At 35.9% G+C, this 12,346-nt stretch overlaps 1 protein-coding gene across 4 annotated transcripts in view; it reads right to left on the reverse strand.

Annotated features, from left to right (window-relative positions):
* Pgant2 (polypeptide N-acetylgalactosaminyltransferase 2) overlaps nucleotides 1-12,346 on the reverse strand; it is a 220,540-nt gene that overhangs the window by 162,558 nt on the left and 45,636 nt on the right. For 2 of the 4 annotated variants that reach the window (XM_083109469.1, XM_083109468.1), the window contains exon 2: nucleotides 9,787-9,871. The exons of the other annotated variants lie outside the window; for them this stretch is intronic. Coding sequence is in view for 1 of the 2 variants with exons in the window: in XM_083109468.1 (XP_082965594.1) it covers nucleotides 9,787-9,816 (30 nt within the window). In the remaining variant the exon portion in view is untranslated. The remainder of the gene's footprint in view (nucleotides 1-9,786; nucleotides 9,872-12,346) is intronic. 4 annotated transcript variants of the gene reach the window in all.

Genomic DNA, 12,346 nt, shown 5'->3' on the forward strand with positions numbered 1-12,346 from the left:
TAATGTACTCGTGACGGTTAAAGTCGTTATATAAGAACGATCGTCGGGAAACTGCTGTTGCCGATGGAATTTTTTTAATAAAAAAGCAGGGGATGCCAACCGATTGGTCATGCGACTGTTGTCCGGATGGCATTTCTAATATCTGAGGCACGAAGGAGATATATCATATCCGACGAATTATAACATGCTAATTCCTCATAGGGGAAAAATATGACAGCCGAGCACCTGGAAAAATTTGTAAAGTTTGTAATCTTTCGAATATATCATTTAATATATGCGCATAATTTTACATGTGAATGTAATTCTCAATTACGATTCCTTCCAATCGCAACTCTTCGTTAAAAATTAAAAAAAAAACGAGTTGATAGTATATAAGAATAAGATAGGCAATAAGAAATAATGATTTAGTTATAGACAATTTAACTTTATAATTGAATGTAATATACATGCTTCATTTCGTGGCGCGCCTTCATTTACGTTCACGATAGAACAAACTTTTCCATGTTTCCCTTTGACAAAGAATAACGAACAGCGAGATAAATGGAAGCGACCCGCGTATTTCATACGAAGAGACGTGATCGTACTATGTAATTGAAACGGCAGTCAAAATACAGAAATATGTGCAGTAGGTTGGACATTATGGAGAGGAAAATGAAGACGAATGCATATTATATTAAGTCGTCATCGTTACTGTATAAATTGTAAGAATCAGTCGATTGTGCAAACGCGTCAAGCTTGACTCGGATCCATTTCTCCAGACGTCGCTCATTATCGCAATAAAAATGACAGATCGCAAAAAAAAATAGTTCACATTGAAAACAACATTTATCTAAAAGATTTTACAAGATAATCAGACGAACTGCTATGAAATTAGTTTATCCATTAAACATATATCGAAGAAGCTTCCTATTCCACCTCAATTAACAAGGATTTAAATCAGCGAGTTAAAGTTCTTAATTTCCATAATTTTCTTTAAGAAATTTATTATTATTATTTAATTAGAAGAAAATTAATATCGACGGGATTATTACTCTATAACGTCGAGAGTAACTTTTACCAGTTGCATCGCGACACTGCTGGAAATTTATTACGTGTGGGAGAAATTGATCACGCGACGCTGTAAAAATCGCTCTTGCCCTTTTTTACATCACGGTTCTCACGGCCGTGACACCGCAACTCGAGCGTACGATAATTATCGCGGTGACCATTCGCGTTCTCGCGCTCGCGCGACACATCGAGGGAAATCAATTAACGGGGATGGGCGGCGGCCGAGCATCGGGCGGTCGATGGGACAGGCGACGAGATCGATTGTATCGCGTGTCGTGATCGAGTAATTAATGACTCACGGCAACGCGATTAAAGCTCTCCCACGTCCGCGGTCACCGTGAATTACGGACGCGACTTCGGCAACGGAAAACGCAGGGTGGATGAAACTTGTTAGGGCGATACGCGCGCGCGTCAAATCATTGCGAGCGAAATTTGCAAACGGAATTGGGTCGCGAAATTCGGTCGTCCTAGCGATTACAAAGTGTTTGGAAATCGCCGCAGCGCGTATTCAAACATTGGGAAAATATGGGAAAAATATGGACGATAAATATATATATCAGTAAAGAAATAACGTTACTTATCCAAGCAGCATTATACAGGGTATTTCTTAATAAGTGCGAAAAATTTTAGAAGATGATATTCTTTGTCGAAAATTAAGGGGGGTTTTTCATATAAACATATACTCCTACATCTCTCCCTGTGAAGTTATACTCCTCCAAAAATGGATAAAAATTAGGTTTTTAGGGTTTTATTATAATTTTATTTTTATTCCAATTTTTTCAATATTTACTCTAATTTTATTTTTACTTTAAAATTTAACTTCTCGTAATTTGAAACCTATGCTATTTAGCATCGTGCTGTGCATGATAATGTATTTTATTTTTTTTCTTGAAAACTACTGATTTTATGAAAAAAATAAAAGAAATAAAAAAGTTTCTAAATAAATCAAACTTTTTAATGCATATTTTTAGATGATTATATTCCGGCCCATTAAAAAGTTCTAATAAAAAATTGAATAGAGGTTATAGGAGTATATGTTTATATGAAAAACCCCTCTTAATTTTCGACAAAGAATCATCTCCTAAAATTTTTCGCACTTATTAAGAAACACCTTGTATATGTCATTATTTTATAAATCATTTAATATTAAGTATTTTAATAACTTTAGGAAAAGAAATACTTTCATTAATTAATGCAAAATACAAGATAGGATATTCTGCAATGTTTATTTGTTATGAGAATTAAGAATTAATATAATGTTTCAAATATGATTATTTTTTTGTAAGTTGAACAATAAAGAAAACGTTTAATCGCATGCTATAAATTTTAATAATATTCCCCATCGAATGTGACATAACTGTGCGTCACTCCTGTAATTCGCAAATGAGACTTTAAAAGCTGTGTAATCTCAGTTATATATCTTGAATGAAAGAAATGCGTCCCAAACGGCACTTAAGATGGGTAAGATACCGCCCCTTCATGATGTCTATCAGAAACGAGCACATCGGCTTATCGCTCTCTTCGTATTACAGCTTTTACACATAAAAACGGTTAACTTCCGTCGTCGCTTCCTTCTTCATTTTATCTCAGAGGGAGTTTTTGTCGAAATACTGACAGTTTCGCGCGATTTCGCAAAATGTCTCGCATTGAGAAATGCTCGTCATCTTCATGAAAGTAATCTCTTCCTTTTAATGCACGTCTTTCTTTCGTTCGTCTTCGATTTAAATTCTATTATCCGGTGACCTATTCGTAAAAATAGAATTGCCAAACTTGCGAGAGAAAATTTCTTTTATTTTCTATATTTAATGTAACGTGACACGTAGAAAGGGTTTGAATAAAAATTCATTTCGAGAAATTATATTTTTTTATCATTGCAAAAAGTTCAGTTTCTCTTACCATAATCCTCTCTTTAACCGAGAATTATCATATTAATATAACTTTATAAACGCATATAAAATACGAAGTCTTTTCCATAACTTTATAACAAGTTGATGGTTTCATATTAAAATAAAAAATAATTCGTTAGCGAAGTAAATTACATCAACGCTAATCATAGATCTCGCCGCATTAAAAGTCGACGAGAATGTCGCGAAACAACCGCCGCTAATTCCTTCATTTTCTACCAACGATATTAAGGTCGTAGAGCAAACTGCGGATTAATAATGTTAAAACGGGGTAAAATTAACTTCAGTTTATACGCTATTCACCCTAGAAAGAAGTACATGTATGCGGAACTCGTTAATGAAATTGACCTCGGGGGCTTGTCCTTGTAATTCGCCATTTATATTCTCCTTCCAGTGCAATTATGACATGTCTTACTATTATCTCATTATTGCACGTTCGTTTGCGGCCAATTATATATATATTTTCTTTGTATTACATCAATTTAATACAACGGTAAGAAATTATCGACAATGTAATCTACGCTTTCCTTACGCTTCGTGTATCATCACCGGGGATGCACAGTTGTAACACGGTTTTATTACGTCTGCATGACATAATACTTCACAAGTAGATCGTGATTACATTCATCAGTAGAATATCGTCGAATGAAACGATGGAAAATATAGAATTACGCCGAATTAATGTGGATTCATTCGCTGGACGCTTTATGTTTAATTTTGGCAATAATACTCTCGAAATGCTTTTCACGAATTCGTCAAAAATATCATATTTGGTTAGCATAAAATTACTTGTTTGAAAATCTTGGTGTACACAATAATATTGATTATGTGCAATTAAGCAGCTTAAAATACAGCTTCATCGTACAGCTATTTTCACAATTGTCACTGCAGTTACACACAACTGCAGCAGTATATTTTTATTCAAACTACGGAATCGGAAAAATTACTGGAGCTCGCGTCGTCTTTTATGCTTTTCCATTCAAAAGACATCGGGACGCCTTTTTTATTCCACGCAATCTTACGGGTTCACTAGGCAAGTGGAACGAGCTGTCTTCAATTTCTTGAAAATCAAGAATCCCGAACAAATGCGAGCATACGTAGCAACCGTGGAGAATTCTAAATAAACATCACAGGCTTTACTTTGTATCGTGCTAGAAATCGAGAAAAAGCGCTAGCTTTTTCCTCGCAAAAAGATAGTATCAAAAGGCGGACTCGTATCTATCGGAGATCAAAGAAGAGTATCAAGGATGGATTTAAGCTTCACGTTTTGGATAAGCAAGTGTATAAAGAGATCCAATCTCACAAGCTCTTTATATAATTTTATCATATATGCTGCTTTAAAAAGATTACCTTGATATATCCAAATTTCTATTTTACTTTTTGTACTTATCAAATTACGCGCTTTATAAATTCAGTTCTCATCCTAGTAAATTACGTTACGCGCATTTTTCTCTCTCATATTGATTATGATGAAAATTGGATTTCGCAAAAAGATTAAATCTCGCATTACGATGAATCCGGCTTGCCATGGTCTAAATGTATGCCCCATATCGCGAGTCTCATAACTTTTGTGAGAAGCGAGAAAATTCGATTTCTCCGTTTCTCTTAATCTTGGCAATAACGCTAATGGAAATTCGCGGTGGATATCAGATGATTGCTCGCTATTTATCACTCGAAGAAGGTAATACAATATAATCAGGCAAATTTTTCTTTACTTTCTATCTATTTATCTAGGACACCCCAATTCCGACGTTCAAGCATCGACGAAGCTATCCGGTCTCATTCCGCCTCAATTTGCTCTCAATTAAATTTCACGCGCAAGTCATCGCCCGCTGACCAGACTCCTGTGGCACATGTGTGTGCATGTGTGTGCATGACACGCGGTCGCACAACACTATCGTGACCCTGAAGTGGGTCGTCCGCGACCCTGAACCGGAACCGAGAACGAAAGTGATGGCTCTTCTGTGTCGGCTCGGCTGCCTTAAGCCCGCTTCACATCTCCGCACCGCGCTGCCGCAGTCATCGGTGTCGCAGTTGCGCAATCGCGACCGCGAAAGTACGCGGATGGAATATTCATAAAGCCGCTAGTCCCGTGTAAAAGAGAAAGAGAGAGAGAAAGTGAATCGCAACACCTACGGAAGAGCCAAACTGGGTTGGCGCCAGAATCATATCCTTTTTCTTTGGGGATTTCAGCTGTCCAATTTCGTATTATCTCAATAATATGATTTTGATCGGAGAAGAAACATGAGAAATATCGCCTACAAAATTAGACATTTTAAGTGCTGAACTCACGTTATAATTTTTTTTAAAAGATTCTCTACTCACGATATTTTTGAGCAAAAAACTTAGAAAGACTTTACCGTTATAATGAATAAATATTCTATCGACAAAAAAAGGAAGGTTGCGGAATTCGTATCTGTAATGATGAAACTAACCGATATATTAAAATGAATCCAATAAATTTACGATAAAAGTTCATTATGCGCAATTCGTGCTCTATTCGGTGCCATAAAATATTCCTATCTTAAAATTTAACGTCGAGAATAGTTCTTAAGGCTTTAGATTTATAAAACCAAGACATAGATTCAGAAACTCGTTTCATATTCGATATTAATCGATCATTTGGATCACTAGTGAGTAATTCAAGTGAGATTATTGAAGCCTTGAAATTGAATAATTTTATATCAATCATTTCTTACACGTCTAAATTGAAGAAAGTATCATAAATATAATACGTCAGAAAAGGAGTAGAAATCGTATGGACACGATCATCCGCGTCATTATAATAAATTTTCATGCAATCATTCCCATATAAAACGCTCTAAAGGAAATCCCTATCGCGGGAAATGCGAAGCTATGCATTCTTTCGATAGATTGCTACGAGAGAGAGAAAAAGATCCGTAATTTTTAAAAATTCATATGCGATAATGAAGCTACAAATTATAAAAAACGTGCTCTTTCTAAGTAATTTATAATCAATAAAATTTACGTGTAATTAACGTGTTTTATTTGGTTGCGTTTAATTAATATTGGCTTTCCCCGGAAACAATTTTTTTATTAAAAATTTCAATAGAGTAAAAAAAATCATAAAAAATAAGTCTACATTAGTTACAAATTTTCTCTTCAAATAATCACGATATGAGATCGACTTCTCTTTTTTATTCTATTATTTATTGGTATAAATAAGCCGGCCATAATTGTAAAATTAAAATACTAATAGTTTAAACGCAAGCATTTCTGTTCAAGCATGCTTATGAGTATTTATATACATGTATTCATATACATGTATGTAATAACAATTATGTAAAATGTATAAAAATTTGAAAATATATATAATAAAATAATAAAAAATTTAGAAATAAATTAAAAATATAAATATAAATATAATATAAATATAATATAAATATATATATATATATATATATATATATATATATTATGTGTAACTTCTATTTATAAATTCTATTCATAAATTATTGAAGAAGAGGATCTTGGGGCATATCTTTCGCAAAAATTGCGGTAAGAAAACGAACCGTCGTCGCATGAAACGTGAAACTGCACTCTTATGCTTCGTCGTGACGAATTTCACGGTAAATAAAGTACCGTCGAGCAGGAGCAAGCAGCATAGAATAAAGAATAAGGGAAAAAGATCTTATACAAAAGGAGGAGGAGTGTAAAATGTCAAGACAAGCCAGTCAAGACGATGCAACGTAGAATTTATAAAAAGATCGTTTGAACAACAGCAGCTCTTCCGTTTCAGTTAACAAAAATAAAAATTCAGCTAGAAATACGACTCGCGAATTTAAATACCGAGAATGAGATTTGCCTGAAGCATTGCCTTAATCCACATTTTATCGTAACTTGTGAGCACAAAAATACGTTAAAATATTATTATTTGTTTCATTAATTCATAAAGCAATTATCTATTGAAGTTATATTAGATGACGAGTCGCTCTGTTCGACTTCATTTGTTACTCATAAAAATTAATAATTAATAATTAATACAAACTGCCAATTATTAATTAAATGATTGTAGTCATCTCCAAGAAAGTATAAATGATTCCACAAGTCATCTTGATCTCCCTCAGATAATAAATAAGCACAGTCTATTAAGTGTTACGAATTACAGTAATTATTCGTCGCAATAGCGGCTCAACGCAGGAAGAAGACGGATGGATGAAATGTCTATTATGATTATAGTAAAATCCTATTTAAGCGGACGCACTGACGCGTATAATTAAGACTAGCCGCCCTGTCTCTTCGAAAATGTGCATCCCGGCATACCTTCGCTTTCTGACACATCAGCTTCCGGAGAAATCGCTTGAAAAAACGAGATGGCGAGTAAGGAAAAAAAAGAAGATCCGACAGAGATTGGCTGCTTGTAGTCGGAGCTCATACATCTTGCCGTAGCGAAATTCCGTCTCCTTTTCCGGCGCCGCTAACTCGGGAAGAAGAAATGGGAAGTTGTACATATATCTTTCTCTCTCCCCCCCCCTCCTATCTCACCGAAAATTAATTGCATGTTGCGCGGAACGTAATTAGTAATTTTGTTCTAATTAGGGGAAATTATACTCCCGGGAGTACACAGAGAGAATGAGTGAGAGACAGAGAGAGAGGGAGGGAGGGAGGAAGGGACAGATACAGAGAGAAAAGAGAGAGAGAGAGAAACGAGGTTATTTATACACGACAAGCCGCGAACCGTACGAATGCAAAGGATCAGCTATAATTAGTTCTCAATGTGAGAATTAAACTTCAGAAAATTATATTAAGACGATAAAATTATTACGATGGATAACGTGAATTGAATAATACTTATCACAATAAAAAAAAAATTATCGAACGTAACGATCAAAGTATATGCATATGTATATAAAATATATTGTCACACATATATTTTCACGATTAAGCGACTTCACTTAAGAGATAAGTTGATTAGTGAAGAGAATAAAAATGATAAATTATTATGAATACGTTAAATTTGACATTTGATTTTCCTTATCTTGAACAAAGAAAGCGTCAGATTTGACACAATTTTTCTGCATATTTACGCGAGAGAACCTAATGTTTCCAGCGCGACCTCGGATAAAAAGACGCCCCACCGCGTAACTATGATTTATAGAACGTGGATGACGCTTGTAAAGCGGCCATTGTTCGGTACTTTTTGCAACGACAGCCTCCCCCCGCGCGATTGTTCCAGCACGAAGGGTGCATACTATTTTGAGCACAGCCTGTCAACGACCGAAAATCGGTGAGAAGAGCGGAAAGGGGTGCTGATAAATGACCGGTATAAATGCGTGCGGCGCATTCGCGGCTATATAAAGGCACATTACTTCTCGATCTATGGCGCTAATTAAAGATAATTGCTTGCACGTGAGCGGTGATGTGTAGAAAATGGGTGAGCGATAATTATATGACGCGTCCCTAAGTCTATATAATTTGTGTAAAAATAAACTATAATTATTCTTGTGAACATTAAACAGAGATGAGAGACACATCAAAGTTAAGACAAAATCATAAATTGGAAAAAATACTTTGAAAATTTAACATTATTGGGAACTTACAAGTGCAATAAATTATGATTTTATAATTTTTTAAAAATTAAATTTCTTTGTGAACATAATGTGTATATAATTTGTAGATTCAATACTCATATATCATATTTTTTTGAGTTAGAATGAGTATTCATTTAAAAAAGTAATAATGTACAACGTTTGCTGCACCTAAGTAACCTGTTGATATTCAAATTACGAAAGGCAAACAAAGTGAATCCGACAGGGAAAAGAAAATGTATCGTGCACACATACACTGCAGACTTCATCGAGTAGCTTTAATTAAACAGAATGTACCGGTAACGTATACTTGGCTATGGTCTTTGTTTTTTAATCCGCTCGTATAAATCTTTCGAGTATCTGTAGTCCATATTCCGTGATTTAAACGCATACAGAAGCGTGCCCATATATACGTACATACGTGAGCATCGCACGGAAAACGCGTACAAGAGCACGATTGTCCTACGATCTGCAGCCGAAACGAAAGAGTCGGAGAATGCACTTGCGAGAAACGACCGGCGACGGTCACGTTGAATTTTAATCAAGTCGCTAACAGAAATAGCATTCGATTCGGTGGCCAATTCAAACTTTCCTATATTTTACACAGGATACCGTCGACAATTGGCCAAAGTACTTCAGGAGGGACATACGTATTTGAGTACGGGAAAAATAGACGATCGAGATAGAAAAATCATATCGCGACAATCGCGTAGCGGCAAGAAATATTATTCCGCGACTGCAAAAACATCCATCATTCAATTTTCGGAGGATATCGTTGCGCCCTATAATCCGAACTAAAATTACATTTTTTTCTCTTCCAAACATTCGCGCGTATTTTGCATCGATGCACGAAAATATACATACAGTGGCGTAACTGCGTACAAAACGATGCAGATACAGAGCAATGCATATACATATACATATACGTATGTATATAGAGAATGTCGGCTTAACAAAGGCCGACGCGATAAATCTCTTGGTTACGAGGGGGAGTTAAAAATTAACCCGCTTGATGCTACCCGGCGCCGCCCACCTCGTCTCGGCTATTTGTCATGATCTACGGTTTATTGTCCGAAAGGAATTTCCCAGCAAGGAAACTACGCGGGGAACATAACAAAGCGTGCATAAACCGTCGCACGGTTCGCGTCGCGGAATTTTTAGAATTCCTTTCGCGGGTGACAATAATGATACCCCCGAATCCGGGGCACAAATTCAGATGTGTTCCCTCACGAGATCCGAGAGCGCAATATCATCTTAAATGCAACGATATATATTTCTTACATTACCATAACTGCGATTCTACGGGACACGCACATCTCTCATACCGCATCTGCGAGGGAATTTTTGATGGCACACGTTCTTGCGGCTTACCTGAAACAAAGAGAGAAGGGAGTAAATTTATTTTCCGTCAAGTTTTCCTCAGGATTGCCGAACGAAGTATATACGTATATATTTCCTCTTTAAAATTTTTTGCGCCCCTATTTATCGTAAAAATATTGCGCCTCTTGTGGATTTGCACTTCACCACTTTCGAGACAAGCGAGCCGTATATCAAAACTACCATCCTCGGTATCACTGGCCTTCTGACGTCCTTTTTCATTTCGCTGCACAAGCACCGTGAAAAGCTGTGCGTTAAAAATAATAAACGAGAATCTACCGCACAAACACACAGAGCGTCTGCGACGTCCTATATCTCGAGATCTCTCCAGACCGGAAACACACTCGAAACCCCTTGATTTTTTTATTTTTCATTTTATTTTTAATAAGGAAGACTCTCTCGCGATAACCGCAATTGCTCGGAAACGACTCATAAAATTTTGAATTCTCTTTTTTCTGCCGATGGGGAGGGAATGCTATTTAATCGTGATTAACGCGCGCAGCAGAAGCCGGAGACGAAATAAAATTAAAACGGATAAATACTGCGCACTGCGGTAATTCGGCGCGTTTTCAGAGATATAGTCGCGCATATGTACATGTATGTTATACACACACGAAGCCGCACTAAGCGAGCGTATCTCTCTTTCTGAATCACTTCGAGCTTTATCCGCCGCTATCCTTCTCGCTTTATTTCGCAGCGTCCTCCTCCTCGATCTCACCACTATTAGTTTTTCCCGCTGCACCCTAGAACCACAACGATAGAAAACTCACGGTGAGCATTCGCAAGAAGGGTACTGTCGCGGTCGCGTAGATCTTTTTAGCCCGACATTTCACTCGGTGAAATATTTTTTCGAGGAATATCATGTTAACTGTATACGAGTGTCGAAAGGTAGAACTGGGATAAAAGCGGAAGCCATTACGCATTCGTGTGATTAAAAGAGAAAAAAAATACACACACGCACGCCTTTCGTATCGTGCAGTTGTTGCAGAACGCACTTGTCAAACTGCAGTACGCAAATAATTTAAATACGGAAAAAATCTCCGTATAAGCTCTCGTATTAATAGAAATTTGTGAAAAATTGCAATTCTTAAAAACAGACAATTCCGATCAATATTTTTCTATTGAACTTTCCAAGATTTTTTTTTATCAAACCTTCGTGATTTAATAACTTACTCCGATCGATTATCAAACTATTCTATTAAAAAAATTATTTGAACAATGCATCAAGTTTAACTTTCACACATTTCTTTTAAGTCAAGACATCTTTTGTATGATACGATTGTCGCTTCTGATTTCGCGTTCGCGATGAAAGCATTAATAAATAAAAAATACAAATGGACGGCGTAAAAATTTGCCTTATATCCGAGTATCGCGTTACGCTATATCTCGTGACAGGAGTGCACCAGATATTCGTATGACAGGAGTAAAAAATATTTTTCGAGGTGGAAAATCGAGCTAAAACGCGAAAGGTTTCTTCTTTTCAAAATGCATACATACGTAAAATCCTGCCATATAATACGTTTAACAAAAAATAAATCCGTGAAACATTGCGCAAGTAATCCTATAAAAATTGAGACCGAATGCGATACAAATCATGACCTCCGTAATTTCCCGATTGTATAAATTTGATTTCTCTAATCCAATATCACTTGGCTAGTAAAAATAATAATGGATTAGTCAAAAATAAATTATATAGAAGATAAAAAACAAATATATATTAAATATATCAATCTCTAATGTTAATTTCTATTTACGACTAATAATCATGTACACTGAAAAAAAGACTTGGTTATAATAATCCAAACTTGATAAATGTTACTCACCGCTGTGGTGAAATAGTTTCAACTAAACGTATAGGTAATTAAGACGAAATTATTTAATTATTTTTAATATTTAGTAAACTCAATTAAACGTAAAATATTTATAACTATTTTTGGAAAATGTTTATAACTATTACTAAATATTTTGTTATTATTATCATACTTGATGATAAAAACTAAATATTTCAAAAAATGCATTACTAAATGCATCTCATAGATTTACCCAGAATTTTTTTTTCAGTGTGTGTGTGTGTGTGTGTGTGTGTGTGTATCTAATTGTCATACTAATTTACTCTTTAGTAAATTTAGTAAATCTCCCCATTTTTCATCGCGCATTTATGGAATAAAATAAAAAAATGCAACCGACTGCAATTCGGCGTAAATAAATCAAACCTGCTGGTTCGTCTTCGCAGCGTGAGCTGCGCGAAAAAGGGAGGGAAACAGCAAAGTTGTTCATGTCTGCGAATGCAGCTGGCTCATTATGCCGCATGTTTACGAGTATGCACTAATGCTTTAACACTATAATATAATCGCCGGACGGTGAATCCCACCGGGGAGGGGAGGGGGAAGAGGAGGGGGAGGTGTGAGAAAACACTGTGGGGTGAATCTCGGCCGGACCAATTACGCTGAAACGTTGCTATACAATACT

Source organism: Camponotus vicinus, unplaced genomic scaffold (assembly GCF_025532165.1).
Source record: "Camponotus vicinus isolate PSW18456_S1 unplaced genomic scaffold, iyCamVici1.0 SCAF_9, whole genome shotgun sequence".
Taxonomy (NCBI): Eukaryota; Metazoa; Arthropoda; class Insecta; order Hymenoptera; family Formicidae; genus Camponotus; species Camponotus vicinus.